Here is a 17,006-nt window from a genome sequence, read left to right on the forward strand (position 1 = left end):
GGGGGGCACGCAGTAGGTGGTAGAGTAAGTATGTGTCAGCAGGGCTTATAGCAACGGCTAATGTTGCTAAACACGCTAATCACCTTAAATGATTAATCTGGGTATTCATTAGCTCTTGTTGTTGCATGAAATAGCACATTGTGAGAACACTTCACTCAGAGACAAGAAGACTGTTCGGGCACCCTGTCCAAACTCTCAAGCTATCACTCTCCCCAAAAAAGGTTGGCTGGCTCAAACCATGCCAAGAGCATTCAGCCTCCACCCAATGCCTCTTACACTACCAACAGGCCTGGGTTTAGTGCCTTCATTAGTTTCTCTCTTAGCACAAATAAAGTGCTGGCAAGGAAGTCACAGAGCAGAGCCCCTTCAACCGAGATGTTTGTGTTTTTACAAGGGGAGTGGTGGTGAGTTTAAACGTCAGACTGAGGCAAGAACAGATAAAGATGTCAGACTGGCAGGATCAATGTAAAGTAGGCAGAAGAATGCTAGGCCATGAAACAAGAATGGTCATTGAAGTGGTCATTTTTGTGTCAACACAGGATCAAGAAACGTCTATCAGGATGTTTTTGGGGGAAGAGGGTTGGTGGTTTTGAAGGTGGCATAGAGCCGGGTACAGTAGAGGGTTGGTTGTTTTGAAGGTGGCATAGAGCCGGGTACAGTAGAGGGTTGGTTGTTTTGAAGGTGGCATAGAGCCGGGTACAGGAGTGGGTTGGTTGTTTTGAAGGTGGCATAGAGCCGGGTACAGGAGAGGGTTGGTTGTTTTGAAGGTGGCATAGAGCCGGGTACAGGAGAGGGTTGGTTGTTTTGAAGGTGGCATAGAGCCGGGTACAGGAGAGGGTTGGTTGTTTTGAAGGTGGCATAGAGCCGGGTACAGGAGTGGGTTGGTTGTTTTGAAGGTGGCATAGAGCCAGGTACAGTAGAGGGTTGGTTGTTTTGAAGGTGGCATAGAGCCAGGTACAGGAGAGGGTTGGTTGTTTTGAAGGTGGCATAGAGCCGGGTACAGGAGAGGGTTGGTTGTTTTGAAGGTGGCATAGAGCCGGGTACAGGAGTGGGTTGGTTGTTTTGAAGGTGGCATAGAGCCGGGTACAGTAGAGGGTTGGTTGTTTTGAAGGTGGCATAGAGCCGGGTACAGGAGAGGGTTGGTTGTTTTGAAGGTGGCATAGAGCCGGGTACAGGAGAGGGTTGGAGGAGGGGGAACAAACTGAGTGAGGAAATAACTGCAATTTCCCATGTATGCTAATCCCACACACATCTATTTCAGCCTCGGATTTTCCCAGTGACAGTGAATATAAATTGGTCCCTGATCTCCTCTGTTCTTAAATGGCAGACGTGACGATACCCTGTTGACTACTTCTGCATGAGATAATTCCGTGCTTGGAAACAGCAAAAGCCTGGTGACGTTAATGAGGGGGTTGCTGTGGGTGAAACTAGATAGCTGACTGTCTGAAACCAACTGGCTGTATTAGAAAAACACCTTGAAGATGCATTGTTAGCCTAATCTCACACAGAGACACAGACCTGTTTAAATAACACCTGATGTGATTTAACTAGCTAGCTACTACGGTATTCAAATGACATGTAAACGTTACAGGTATTGCCAAATGGTGAACTTGTCAATATTCTGACAAGTATTGGAGCTATAGGCTAATTTTACATTGATGAACATGTCAACACTTACTTGCTAGCCAACAGTTAACTAGTACCGTTGGATCGGCTTCCTGTCGACAAACTTCTAAATAGCTACCGTAGCTAACAAAAAAAAGCACTACCTATAACAGACAAATCAAATTCACAGCGTACGCCAGAAATACAACCTACTATAGCTTCCTAGCTGGCTTGCCTTCATTTTTTTATATAGCTAACGGTAGATACAACTAATAATTGTAATGATAAAAATGTGCCAAATCTTTTTTCTACATGTTTATCCTTCCAAATAACATCAAAGACAATAGAACTGACTGCTTACCTTCTTATAGAGTACCAATACGTAGAATCCAGGGCTTCTCTGAACATGTTGTGGACTTAGCTATATACCCATACCATGCAGAGTTTGCCTGCACTGCTGCCATCTTGTCCTGGACAACAGGAGGGGAGACCTCGCTCTCGACAACACCCCCATCTCCCACATTTTAAACTTCAAATAACTTGAGCATATAAAGGTTCAATGACACCAATTTAGCCCAGGATGTAACTATGCAGTTTAAGTTATTCTCTTGCCTCTTTGGGCGAGAAAGCCCATCTCTGAAAGGGCGTACGTTAGCCCTATTTCCCGAAAGATCTTCCCGTTCTGTCTGTCTCCAACACGTCCCTCTACTCTGTCTAGCCCAGGCTGTGTGAAAATGTTTCTGAGTTGATGGCATTGAGCTAGACTAGACGAATCGATAGTCGAACTGCGCGCGCCCAATGAAAAGCGCGTTCACAATGTGGCAGCTGTCAACATGTATATAATGGGCAACAGGGCCACTCATGCGTAGGATTTAGAGATGCAGTGGTCAAGACAAAAATATTTTCTTCCCAAAATAACATTAGATTCTTATTCTCATAAACTGTTTTATCATTCAAATGAATGGCAGACGAAATTGCAATGTAGGTGCCTGTTTATAGTAATATGCTTCAAGACAAGTAATACAGAAACGTCATTCAATTCAAAATTGTCCATACTGATATGCGTTCAAAGATTATACATACCGAAGAAAAATATTTCCGAAGCTTGTCTAAAGGTGTTTCATAATATTTATAATATATTTCTATTCCAATGGGACTATTAGTCACTTGTTCTCCAAATCCATTCTCATGTTTGTTCAGTACAGTTGTGAATGTTTGGCTGATTTCTATATAGGTTTATAACTGTGACATATTATAGAGATGTTCATACTTTTTTGTATTGCTAAATTCCAGCAAAATGTTGACACTTATTTTTTTTAAATAAAACTTCTCCATTAAAGCAATAACTCAAGAGGAAATTGTTGTGTAAAATAATGTGTGTTATCTTCTTCGGGTCATACTGTACAATAATCCACAAATGTGTTGATGGTCACCAACTGTATCTTCCTCCAAGGTAGTCATTGGAGGAGGGATCATTGATATGCAAGTTACCAAGGAAACTGCCTTCTTCTTTCTCAAAAGGTCCTTCTATAGAACATGTTGTTGTCGATGGTTCCTGATTTGGAATTCAGTGTAAATAATGGAAACTGCTAAAATGAGTTACATTGACAAATATCAATGGCTGCCATTACCACAGTGATCAACTTGGCAGCACGTGAGGCACTGCAGGGAAAGAAAGGTTTCAGGGGTTGGAAATACTCTGAAATGGTATTCTCTCCTAAAGAAACATGTGGGCTTGCAATTGGGCTTGTTTTGGACATGGTCTCAGGGAACAAAACAAAATAAAGCTTGAAGCCCACTCTTTCTGCATGATGTCATTGACATCAACTCAACGTATCTCCTCATACACCACTGCAGATACACCAATGAAAGGCAAAGACATAAATGTACAAACATCTGACATGCTGCCTCACAATAACCCTACAGTATAGGAACATGGACAATATGATTGCCATAGCAACTGTTCATGTTTGTCTCAGACATCTTGCTCTGTCCAGCTGTCAGGAACTGCATGAAGCATAAAAAGCCATTCACAAAACTTAAGATTCTGCAGATTCCCTATTTCAATCGGTGACGTCACTTGCTGTCACTTGCTCTGAGACCTTGAAGTAGTGGTTCACCTTGCTCTGCAAGGGCCGCGGTTAAACTGTTACACTAGCCCTAAAAGTGTATTCTACAGTTTCTTCAGAAATTCAGAACATTCATGTCAACCACGCAGTCATAATGCAGAGTTCCACAAAGACCACCCAAAGCAGTTATTAGAAATGTTCTGAAGACAAAGTGGAATCTTGCAGATATTTTTTTTCTTCTTCCTGAGAGCGACAAGCAAATACACAGCACATCCACAAACAGCCTGGAGGCACCAGCCTGACAAAGAGAGTCCTCACTGTCTGAGGTGGCCAACTGGGGTTCAACTGCAACCTAATCCAACAAGAGGCAACTGTCAATCCCAGCCCCCATCTCTGGCAGTGACAGCTCCTGTCCCTGCCTCCAGCCCCACCGTTGGGGACAAACCAAACTCTAGGCCTGGCTTGGCTCAGCCAGTGGCCTCAGCTGGTAAAGGCAACAGGTGTGAGAGGAGGGTTGTAGGGTTCCCCTCTCGCTGCCCTGTAAGCCCTTGCATCTGTCTGTTCAGCGGCTTTAGCTCCCCAGTCTTTGCAGGGAATTTGGACATATTTTTTCACTGTAGCACCACACTAACAAACCTAAGGGCCGAAAAATAGCACCCAATTCAATTCCTTATATAGCCTACATAAATGTATTATATAGCCTACATTCCTTTCTGAATTTGAAATTAATTCAATAAGTAATCATCTAGTTTTTCAAAAGTATCTGTAATCTGAATACAATATGTTTGCTGGTAACAAAACTGATTAGTTACAGTTTTCTGTAATAGGTTTAAACTGATTATGTAATCAGTCACTACCCAACCTTGCCAAGATAAAATATCAAAGGCAAATAAATGTTAATTTTAAAGAAAAGGTAAATCTGCAGAGACCTGGATTGAGTGGGAAGTCTGTACCATAATGGCCTGACCAGCTGTTTGGTGTAGGTCTATGTTGTGTATTGGCCTAAAAAAAAAGGGTCTCCTTCACATATACTATCTTGCAGTTGACATGGCCGTTAAACGTGAAGTCGTCTCACACCCTGTTGTCACCCTATGGACCTGCTCTCGTTAATCATTCCTAAAGTGAGCATTGCAATGCCTGCAGTGAGTGCAAATTACAGCAGATAATGTTTTTTTATTACTATTATAGCGGAACGTGTACGGATGATGAGCTCTGTGCTCGGTTGATATGGTCTGTATATTTAGTCATAGTGTTGATGTGCATTCTGTCCCCCTCTGCTGTCTTAAAAATATATTACATTTAAAAAAAAACGAGCTGACGCACACCCAGAATAACAGTTTGTGTGATGCTGACTAACGGCGAATAAACTATAAACTATCAAGACAAAGAAAGTCGCACATTCCATGTATAATATCCCAGCAAGTTAATGGGTATTTCAGGCACAGTGATGCCGAAACGTTGGTAAATACCCATTAAATTGCTGGGAGATTATACATGGAGTGTGCACTTTCTTTGTCTTGATAGTTTATAGTTTATTCGCCGTTTGTCAGCACCTCCACATAAACTATTATTCTGGGTGTGCGTCAGCTCATGTTTTTTTTATATTGTAATGAAACAGCAGGGAGCAGGTCTCGAACCCTAGACCATGCAATAGCATGCTCATGCGGCAGAGTCGATCTCCGCGTTTATAAACCCAGGGTCGTAACACTACTCCCTCCTTTGAAAGAGCGCGTCCTCGCGCTAGCTTGCGACTCTACGTCTTACAGGAACGCGCTCACCGGTCAAGCACACGCACTGTCGTGGATGCAAGGTCCGATCACTTCTGACACCAGTGTAATGAAACAGCGGGGAGCAGGTCTCGAATCCTCCACCTTCGAGCCCGAGGTCCGGCGCGCAAAAGCATGCTCATGCGGCAGTCCACAGAGTCGATTTCCGCGCTTATAAACCCAGGGTCGTTACAATATTATAAATATATTACAACAACTAGCTATGCAGACCATTTTCGGACCCAGACGTCATAGCCACGGCGTTTATAAACCTAGAGGCGCATCGCGAGACTTCCAGAACGCTTGCAAAACAGACCAAACAGAGTTTGGTCTTTTACTCAGTTATAAGGAATTCTTATCACTTTACAAGGTCCCTGTAACACCTAAAGATTTTGCAATTGTTTTAGATGCCATTCCCTCAGGTGTTACTCTGTTATTCAGAAACGTGTCAAGACCTGACCCTCAGAGCCTACCTTCTATTGACCCTGTTGACTCATCAGTAGGAAAGATTTGTTTCTCTATTGGTCCATTCAACAACAGATCGATACGAACCTTGTTTCAGCAGGATGTTGTATACCTTATGTCATGCCTTATTGGAATGGATTTATTGATCATATATGTTGGAAAAAACGTTTGGATGTTGCCACACACGTACCTACTTGTTAACCAAATCAAGGAAGTTTCCTTTAAAATTATTCATAAATATTATCCTGCCAACCACTATATGAAGAAGTTTAAGGAAAACATCAACTCAAATTGCTCCTTTGTAATGACCACCCGGAAACAGTGTTGCATCTTTTTTGTCATTTTATTAATGTAAGAAAACTGTGGCAAGACATCAGTAGATTTATAATTTAACACATTTATGAAGATTTTACACTATTGTGGAGAGATGTACTGCTTGGATTCTTTACATATGGTAGAAATAAGCTGAAACATTTTTATGTAATTCATTTCCTTATTCTTTTGGCCAAATTTCATATATACAAATGTTAATTTACAAACAAACAAAAAATATTTTCTTCCCCACAAAAATAAATTTAACTGTATTTTAAGACAATACTCTACTAACAAAAAAGCGGTTAGATTTATTAGTGTACGTATGTCCCTTAAGGTCCTTGTGTAATTGCAATGTGATATTGTACCCCCTAGCTCGATTGTCCATTGTATATAATCTATATATACTTGTGTTCCCTCATGTACTTTTGTATTGATTTGTTGTTAATAAAAAATATATAATAAATAAATAAAAAGAGGCGCATCGCGAGACTTCCGGGAACGCTTGCAAAACAGACCAAACAGACCAGGATGGAGTTTGGGGTTTGAGAAGTCAATGAGAAAAGTGAAAAATGATTCCTTAGTTGTTAATTTTCTCCAAATCTAAAGGTATAATCAAGAATCGAACCAATGTTTTAAGTGGTTGAATATGTTATTACTCAACATTCATGAAATTTACAAACTGACACGTTTTAATTTTCGTCAAAAACAACTTTATATCGAAGGAATGCCTTTGATTTGACGTCTTTGTTAGTCGACGTCGCCATGACATGACAAATGTGATCGGGGTTTTCTATTGGAGAAGCAGTTTTCGCCTGTCTTCATAATGTACTGTTTTTGTCATAACGATCAAAGAGAGTAATTACATTCGTGATTCAAATGTGTTAATAATTCAATGACCCAGATATCCTATGAAAGATATTCCATTAGTGATTAAAATGTGTTGATTCAATTGCATTTTTGTGCTCTAAATATTGGTCTCATCCATACAGATATATAAAACATTAAAATGCTGTAAAGAGCAACCTCAAATGTGATTTTTTTTTGTCTGTAGGGGGTTACATCCTCCAGAACATAAGGAAGTGATCATTCAGCCACGCCATTTTGAGAAAACGGCCAGTCACAGCAGTGGGCAGACTGTGTTCATAGCTACTGGAGTCGTCGTGCAGTCATGCGATATAGCTGTTTTTAATTCAATATTTCTATGTTTAAATACTGTTGAAATTTGTAATATAGGTAAACTAAACGTAACCAGTAATGTCCACGGAAGCAACCGCCGACCAGGTAGAGCATTTCAGTTGTTTGTAGCGAACGGTTGCTAGTTAGCTACGTTACATTTTCACTCGTGTTGCATGGTGGTTCACTGACGTTAGCTAGCTAGGCCTACACCCTAGATACCGTTTAATATAGAATATATGGATTTGAAGCGCTTTCTACATAGCTACCACACACTATTGACAATAATTACGTTGCATTATGTTTGAGAGATCTGCGGCTAAGCTAATTACGTGCTAGCTAGGTAACCTGCCAATGATTTTGGTCAGAAGTTAATGTCAGTCGACCAACTAACGTTAGCTAGCTTGTACAGGTAACACGACCTGAAATGGTCTGAACGTCATGCTAACACGACTAGTTAGCGTGTGCTAGTTAGCTTTTGGCCTGTTGCTGAGAATAAACACTAGTTAATTTCGTTGCAAGCTGAAGTTAGCTACCTAGATAACATTGCTGTTGCAGTTGGGCCGCGCTTTTTTGTTACGCTAGCTGACTAGCCCAAGCGTATGCAGCAATGGGTGCACGTTGTATTGCATTTATACAGTTGAGAGCTAGCTTATGGAGTTAACGGTGTGGTGTTAGAAGTTGTGCAATTGTGTTTTACATGATTAGCGAACTACCTTAGTAGCCAACTAGCTAACCATGTAAACAAGCAAGCATTTCCTCGTGTCTGCCGTTGTCCTACTCGGTTTCTTATGTGGCTAAAGTAGTCCAAACTGGAAACAAGTGTAGTAGGTCAATTATAAACGAGATCTTCTAAAATGTACTCTTAAAATTGTCTTTAATATTGGCACCCTGATTGATTTGTTTTCCAAAGCCACCTCTTGTTGCAGTGTATGCATGTCTGTAACCCCAATCATCTTTTCATGTCTTGCAGGCAGCTGAGTATATCCCGGAGAAGGTTAAGAAAGCAGAGAAGAAGTTGGAAGAAAACCCATATGACCTTGACGCATGGAGCATTCTGATTCGAGAAGCACAGGTTTAGTGACTCAGGGTTGCATTCCTCTTACCTGGGGTAATCGATTGGGTCAAGGGAGGGAGAGGGTGGGGCTCAAGAGGGTGGTGGGTGGGGATCTAACAGAAAAATTACAAATGTGTCATATAGGACTGTTTCAACTTGTTTGTCAACAAGTGTACATGTAAATGCATTCTACCCTTTTAGAACCAACCAATAGACAAAGCAAGGAAGACGTATGAACGACTTGTGGCCCAGTTCCCAAGCTCGGGCAGATTCTGGAAACTATTCATTGAAGCGGAGGTTAATATTTTTATCAATTTCTCACAACTACATGTGTGCATGGGCGTGCATATCCTAACAGGATCAACAATGTGACTTTCACACAACAAATAGGTCCACTTCATCTCAATGGTATTTTTTTAAAGTACGAGGGGTTTAGGTTACTATCTTAACCATTTATTTTTCAGGACGCAGACTGTATGTTCCTCAGTAGAAAAAACAACTATTTTCTACGTCTTTAAATGGGGTTAAGTGCATTTGTTGCATGTTTGATCTGCAACAGCATTAAAACTTTTTAATGGTATTGGAGTGCTTTAGCCTTTTATTCACTTGTCGTGTCTATTTATTGCCTCCTGTGTCATTTCTTTGAGGTCATTTTTGTTTTTGATCATAAACCGTATGAGTGAATGTGTTCAACTTAACATTTTTTTCCCCCAGCACAGTTACGCTACCTTACCCCCAACAAGCGACCTATGTTTACTACGGAAGCTGTAGTATTATTGTAGGTCCCTGTTTATGCAGGCGGATGTTCACCCTGGTTTTGACCCAGCAAAGAATCCACATTACTCCAATATGTCTTTTAAAATGGTAGTTCACCCACATTACAAAATGACATTGGGTTTTTGTGGATGGTACCTGCTCCCATTCCTGCCCCCGGCCCTTATCACACCATATTGCCTACATCTTAGATGAGCCTTAAACCCCATTCCTACATAAGATAAGCTCCATCATTTCATGAGTATGCCATTAGTTTTAGACATACAAATGGATGCTTGTAATCCACTTATTTAGGGGAATAAAGTGGGTAAGTATGTGAGTTAAAAGCATGACTGACCAAGCCTCATTAATTGATGCCCACTACACGCAGCTCTGATCCGAACTAGTCATCTGGGCCCTGGGCTGTCTACAGCAGGTGAACAGAAGTCTGGGGAGGAGACCAACTCGTGCCCAGTTTAAAATCATGCCTTACTTCTTGTAGGTCTGAAGGGATTGAGTGGGAGTATGTGAACAGGTAATGCTTCACGGAGCCCCCTTCTTACACCCACAGCTTCCTTTCACATCTACAGGATTGACTAGTACATGGTGTCCCATCTTGGTCCGGCAGTATGCAGGCTTTTGTTCCAGCCCAGTGCAAATACACCTGATTCCATGTTGTTGAATCTGGGTAAAGTATTTTTTTCCCCCTGTTAATTGTGCCTACAGAACGTGACCCATGTGTGTTGGTTCTGGACTAGAGGGGAAAAGCCTGCACATACTGCTGCCCTACAAGATTGAGTTTGGACACCCCTTGTCTAAGGGTTAATTGATACCAGATTGCCTAATAGTCTCTAATGTTCAGACCGTCACCTTTGTTGGTGTATAGTGACTGGAATACAATCAGACTAGACCCTGGGGTATTTGCACAGTGCACATCCGTGAGGAGTTGGGCACATTGTTTTTAAGTCTAGAAGCTCTCCCATTCTATACACTGCTACCCTTGTTAGAATGGCCTCATTCAACACCGTTTAGCACAGCCTGTAGGTCATTCTCTAAAAGTTCAACCACCTGTTGACTTCATTTGTTTATAGCTATGTACCATAGTTTAAAGTTGGTCATTTGCATTAAAACACTTGAATTGTTTTTTTTCCCTTCCAGTTTGGGTAGCCTTTGATTTATTTCTAGACTGCAGTCTAATCGAGCTTGCCGCAGTCTTTTTATCTCAGTTTCATTTGCCTCAACATGAGCAACCTGGGAAAAAAATAACACATTTTTGAACTTAACCGCAACCTGTCAAATAATATGGTGGTAGTTGCTGCAGTATAGAAAAAGGTTACGTCAACATTCTAGTTTGGATCTAATGTGTAGAAAACGAATCATACGTTTGAATGTCTGACCTCTTCACTAACCTTTCAAGAAAATAACGTGTGCTTGTGAAGGAGTTATACAGAAACAATCCAGTATTGGGAATTCAGGTGTTTTACTTGTGAATTCACACATCGCAGGACACTAACGTTCAGGTACGGCTTAGGGGACCATTGTCTTGGTTCTGGGTCACATTTGACCTTTCGCACTTGCTTTGTGGTTTTTGTCTTCGTTTCAATACAGTTTCACTCACCTTGGTGAACTCAAGTGGTTGATCTGTGCATGCACAAGAATAAGGAAATGCATAAGTTGCGTTGTACTCAATTTGACTGTACCCTGCGGTTTGTTGAAAGTGATTTCAAGTTGCATACTGTTTAATAAAACAAATGACCAGAATTCTCTACTGTGACTTATTGCATCTTTTTCTTTATGGTGTTGATGGTTACTGCAGTCCAGTTCACAACCACCTCCTTTCCCCATAAACATTCCCATACCTAATCCCATTTTAAAGAATGCATTAGGCCTGGTGCTCTTGATTATCCCACATAGAAATTGTGCCTGTTACCTTCCTAGTTAATGTTTTTTTTGGGGGGGGTTGGCTGCTGAGTGCGAGTTAGGTGGTAGGCCTAGTGATGTTGTGCTTGTAATGTGAATGCTTAGTTGATAGAGAACTGGAGTAGTTTTGAATGTTGTGGAAGCTTTATATATATGGACATGTTAAACATTTGCATAATGAAGTATTTCTGTGTTGATGGGCTTGGGTTTTTAAGCCTGGATTGTTGTGACTTCCTGATAAAAGCCCGTATTACTAATAGAATGTATTTTATTTGGTTGAGATTTATACAATATTAGACAATTGGATGGATTGATATTTAATTCCCCACTCGACTGGTTTGCCTGCACCGAAATAGAACAAAGTGCTTTAGAAGACTTAGTCTCTCTTGTAGTGTCTTCTGGGTCTGGTTCTCATGTTGTAGCTAGGATAACTGAGTGAGACGCTAAAACTATTGTTAGTGAATGCTAAAGCCATGGGCTGCCGTGGATTCATACAATGACAATGTTTGCTGGCTACAGATTGTGTGGGTGTGCGTGTCTGCCCTCGAGGTGAGATTTTATCTATGTGGCCTACCTAAAGCTATGTCACTCATGTCACGGGATGTACTTCTCTATGCCTGCAGCTGTCACGGCTGGGGTTACGTCTTCTGTGTATTTTTATGTTGATTTATCTAGTGATTTACTTCAATAAATCATTGTTTACCAATCTTGTTTCATGTTGTCTGTGTAAAACTAGTGTTATTTTTCATGTCTAACACACTTCCATAGGCTACATTTGACATAGGCCTAGTTCTCTTTAGGATCTGACTTTTTGAACAAATGTGAAATTGTTCATCGTAATCTTGCAAGGATACTTCCCACCTCTAGATGTATACATATTGAATGAGTTATTTTCTTGCGCTGCCTATTGTTATTCCTGAAAAAGTACTTCTATTCAAGCCGTGCACTTCGAGGCCTAGGCAATATTTAACGTTGACAGATTATTTGAGAGCCCCTCTAATCAATGATTGTGTTAAGTGGCTTGCACAACAAGCTGAAAGCCAACCTGTGGGCTTGGTGACATTCCACTGTATTGTTCTTAGAATGGATGAGGGAAAGAAGCAGATGGAGAATTATCGAGGCAGGATTCATTCCAAGTTTAAATGTATTCTCACATTCAAACACCTGAATGTTTCTTGTTACTGTGTGTTTTGTCGTCAAAGTTTTAGGAGCTACTACCCTTGCGATTGCAACAGCAAAAGGCCTACAGTACAGGACATGCTGCTAGGCTGCTGCATTGGGAGTCCTGTGCCTGTCAAGGGCCTTTTGTCAGGGCCAGACCAACCAGTAGCTCCAGTAAAGATTGATGTTTCTCATTATGCTTAGTTCACACTGGTCTATGCTGGCAGGCCTTGGTAGAGGGAGAGTTGGAACTCCACAGGGCTTGCAGTAGGGACAGAACTGATTGAGGACTCCCTCTCCCACCCAACATCAGCTGCCTGCCAGTGTGGAGACTCTTTCCTGTCACTGTCAGCCAATGAGTCACCTTGATGTCTGGCCAGGCTGACTGTCAGTAACATGTTTAGTGATTGGCACGAGCGTGGTCTTTTCCAGTGTAGTGAAGGGGCTAACATATGATTGTTTTTTAAATGCTGATGAAAATGTACATTTTATAGTTTTTATTGAGCTTATATGTCTAAGTCTACAGTTTATTGGGAAGGGTGGGTATTCACAAATGGGAAAATGTGTTCTATATCCCCATGGAACAATGTCTAGACATCAAAACCCATTTTTCTTACAACCGCTTGATCATGTGACTCGTGTATGGTCCATGATGTACAATGAGAATAAACCCCATATCTTACCAAATTGATCTTGAAATGGTCTTTCTTGTGTGAAATTCACTTTGTTGATCTGAAAGGGATTGTATGTGTGTGTCAGAGGGAGTTTGCATGCGTGCCTGTTTGTCCATATATACAATGGAAACCCCTGCCTGTTGAATTAACACTTCGTTTACACTCTGTCCACAGATCAAGGCAAAAAACTATGACAAGGTAGAAAAGGTGAGTGCCAATCATACCAAAGTCCCCTCCCATTGGCCTTACAGGGGACTGAGACTGCCATGGTTGGTTGATTCTAAGGGAGGTTCCACCTCCCTGTCACTGGATGGAAACCAACATGGTTCTGACTCATCCAGTGTTGCCCTTAACAACTGAAGAAGCCAATTAAGTAACCTCTAATATATCAAGGATCAAGCCTTGAAATGTAGCTGCATGCTTTACTGCAGTACAACAGTAAATCTACAGTTCACAGGAGTGGAAAATCATTGTTTATTGCCACTTGTTAAAGTCACAGAATATGTATTGATAACCCACAGGCAACACTACACACTTAGCAGCTCAAACTGTTCTGTCTGGTGCAGATGTTTTTACTGTGTTGGTACTGTCTATTAACCATCCCCTGAAACTGAAAGGAAAAGTAGTTCTCTCATTTTCACCAAGGTGGGTTCAGTCTTTTATAGCAGCAGCGTGTTGCAAAGCCCTCGTGTACACTGCTGTTTATATCTCCAGCTGTGGTACAGTGTGCCTGCTGTCTGTCAGTGAGCTCTGTTCCGCTGGTTCTCCTGCCAGGGTAGGCTTTAGGTCACTTTCTATTAGGCAGCCCTCCCTAGAGGGAATCCCCTACTTCCCCTTTTATACAAGGAAACACACACTACAAATCACCCAGCGTATTGATTTCTCAGTATGACAGTGGGGAATGATTGAGTGCACACTGTTGTCTGAAGCGTTAATTTTCAGTAGACAGATATGTTTTTGAATAGGTGAAACTGAAACGAGGCCCTTCCCTCCTGCTGTAGTTGTTTCAGAGATGTCTGATGAAAGTGCTGCACATCGACCTGTGGAAATGCTACCTCTCCTACGTCCGAGAGACGAAAGGAAAGCTACCCAGCTACAAGTAGGTTCCCCTGTTACCCAGGAAAGGAATTGGAGGGGGACGGGCTCTTCGTGTGCTCACACACAATCTTAACCATTCAGCAATGCATTTCACAGTGATAACACAACACCCTATTTTGACAAATGTTCCCAGTGCGTATCTTGATATTGTGATGTAACACAAGTCCTAACCCAGCCCTGCTTGACCTTCACCAGAGAGAAGATGGCGCAGGCGTATGACTTTGCGCTGGATAAAATCGGCATGGAGATCATGTCCTACCAGGTAAATCAAAGCATATTGGCAATTAAATGTTAAAACAAGTTGGTTGAAAATGTGCGATCTGAAATGGGTTTCCAAGCCATGATTTCTAATTCTTCTGCTCTCCCCTCAGATATGGGTGGACTACATCAACTTCCTCAAAGGAGTGTAAGCACTGCTCTTAACACAACACTTTGTTGTTTTCGTTCATTAAAAAGTACTTGAAGTCCCTAATTCCCAGGCCTTGTGTCCTTCCAGTGAGGCGGTTGGTTCGTACGCTGAAAACCAGCGAATCACGGCGGTGCGCAGGGTCTACCAGAGGGGCTGTGTGAACCCCATGATCAACATCGAGCAGCTCTGGAGAGACTACAGCAAGTATGAGGAGGTAAGACCAATGACCTATGACCCCTATGGATGGCTGAATAAGGAACCACATGAGGGGTAGCAGAACATTGTTTTCGTGTGTCATTGGTCTCATCTGTCAGTGGTGCTAAGTAGCCTGGTGTTGTACAAACAGGGCATCAACGTACATCTGGCCAAGAAGATGATTGAGGACCGCAGCAGAGACTACATGAACGCTAGGAGAGTGGCCAAGGTAAGGTACTCACAAACACACTATGATGAGGTAAACGGATTCATACTGTCTGGTAGATGATTTAATGATTGTGAGCTGATGTTAAACTGTCTCTTCAGGAATATGAGACTGTGATGAAGGGTCTGGATAGGAACGCCCCCTCGGTGCCCCCACAGAACTCCCCCCAGGAGGCGGTGCAGGTGGAGATGTGGAAGAAGTACATCCAATGGGAGAAGAGCAACCCGCTCCGCACAGAGGACCAGACACTCATCACTAAGAGAGGTGTGGTGGGGGGAACAGTGATTCATATAGCTAGTGGTGGTGGGGGGAACAGTGATTCATATAGCTAGTGGTGGTGGGGGGGGAACAGTGATTCATATAGCTAGTGGTGGTGGGGGAACAGTGATTCATATAGCTAGTGGTGGTGTGGGGGAACAGTGATTCATATAGCTAGTGGTGGTGGGGGGGGAACAGTGATTCATATAGCTAGTGGTGGTGGGGGGGGAACAGTGATTCATATAGCTAGTGGTGGTGTGGGGGAACAGTGATTCATATAGCTAGTGGTGGTGTGGGGGAACAGTGATTCATATAGCTAGTGGTGGTGGTGGGGGAACAGTGATTCATATAGCTAGTGGTGGTGGGAGGAACAGTGATTCATATAGCTTGTGGTGGGGGGGAACAGTGATTCATATAGCTAGTGGTGGGGGGGGGAACAGTGATTCATATAGCTAGTGGTGGGGGGAGGAACAGTGATTCATATAGCTTGTGGTGGGGGGGAACAGTGATTCATATAGCTAGCTAGTGGTGGTGGGAGGAACAGTGATTCATATAGCTTGTGGTGGGGGGGAACAGTGATTCATATAGCTAGTGGTGGTGGTGGGGGAACAGTGATTCATATAGCTTGTGGTGGGGGGGAACAGTGATTCATATAGCTAGTGGTGGTGGTGGGGGAACAGTGATTCATATAGCTAGTGGTGGTGGTGGGGGAACAGTGATTCATATAGCTAGTGGTGGTGGGAGGAACAGTGATTCATATAGCTAGTGGTGGTGGTGGGGGGGAACAGTGATTCATATAGCTAGTGGTGGTGGGAGGAACAGTGATTCATATAGCTAGTGGTGGTGGTAGGGACAGTGATTCCTGGTGGTGTGAACTTGATATAGCATGTCATCAGACTTTATAGTCACAGTAAAGTTGATAGAAATCCAGTGTTGCCTAGAGGTTTTGCTAGCATTGCAGCCCTAACGTTGTAATTGTGCTCCGTGTTGCAGTGATGTTTGCCTATGAGCAGTGTCTGTTGGTGCTGGGTCATCACCCTGATGTGTGGTATGAGGCTGCCCAGTATCTGGACCAGTCCAGTAAACTACTGGCAGAGAAGGGGGTAAGAGAGGCCACTGATGGCACAATGTGTCCTAATTGGAACAGGGTTTCCTCCACATTTGAAAAGATACGTTTGTTATTTTAGACCTTACTGTTGGTTTGGTTTTTAAATGCCAGACTAGAACCCTTTCTTCCGCTCCTCAGGACATGAACAACTCTAAGGTGTTCAGTGACGAAGCAGCTAACATCTACGAGCGCGCCATCGGTACTCTACTGAAGAAGAACATGCTGCTGTACTTTTCATTCGCTGACTACGAGGAGGTGAGCTGCACAAACACCAATCATCTGTCACGGAACACTTGCCAAAACATGAGGTCATAATATGAAGATGTCAAGGGTTGCCAAGGAAATGTATAATTGACTGTCATCCATAAATGATCAGTGCATCTTTCACTGCAGACGTATTCATTTGTCTCGTCTCGTTCCTAATAAGATTAATTAATTGGATTATTCCGGAGCAATCCTTGTATTGAGTAAAGTTGTGGAGTGTGAACCAGTATAAATGAATGTTGAATAGAGGTCCAGGAAATGTTTGACAGGCATTTAATTGATGAATGAGCTAACCCACATCTCTCCTCTTTTCAGAGTCGATTGAAGCATGAAAAGGTCCACAGCATCTACAACCGTCTGCTGGCCATCGAGGACATCGACCCCACGCTGGTCTACATCCAGTACATGAAGTTTGGCAGGCGGGCCGAGGGCATCAAGTCAGGCCGCATCATCTTTAAGAAGGCCCGGGAGGACATGCGCACGCGTCACC

The 17,006-nt window shown here is 42.5% G+C and overlaps 2 protein-coding genes across 5 annotated transcripts in view; one reads left to right on the plus strand and one right to left on the minus strand.

The window, feature by feature from the left end:
• The window catches only part of LOC110526724 (homeodomain-interacting protein kinase 3), a 94,453-nt gene extending 92,046 nt beyond the window's left edge, over positions 1–2,407 (minus strand). For 2 of the 4 annotated variants that reach the window (XM_090222908.1, XM_090222907.1), the window contains exon 1: positions 1,967–2,407. The gene's annotated coding sequence lies outside the window, so the exon portion shown is untranslated. The remainder of the gene's footprint in view (positions 1–1,966) is intronic. The other 2 variants (XM_090222913.1, XM_090222912.1) reach the window with 1 other exon arrangement.
• A 4,916-nt stretch (positions 2,408–7,323) lies between these two features.
• On the plus strand, positions 7,324–9,028 carry LOC100301705 (cleavage stimulation factor, 3' pre-RNA, subunit 3). The gene is given in 4 exon segments (NM_001160534.2): positions 7,324–7,501; positions 8,367–8,468; positions 8,652–8,747; positions 8,915–9,028. Coding segments are annotated over 4 exon segments (279 nt in total). The 5' UTR covers positions 7,324–7,474; the 3' UTR covers positions 8,969–9,028.
• The last annotated feature ends 7,978 nt before the right edge of the window (positions 9,029–17,006 follow it).

This window comes from Oncorhynchus mykiss, chromosome 26, assembly GCF_057628025.1.
Source record: "Oncorhynchus mykiss isolate SJ-2025 chromosome 26, ASM5762802v1, whole genome shotgun sequence".
Taxonomy (NCBI): Eukaryota; Metazoa; Chordata; class Actinopteri; order Salmoniformes; family Salmonidae; genus Oncorhynchus; species Oncorhynchus mykiss.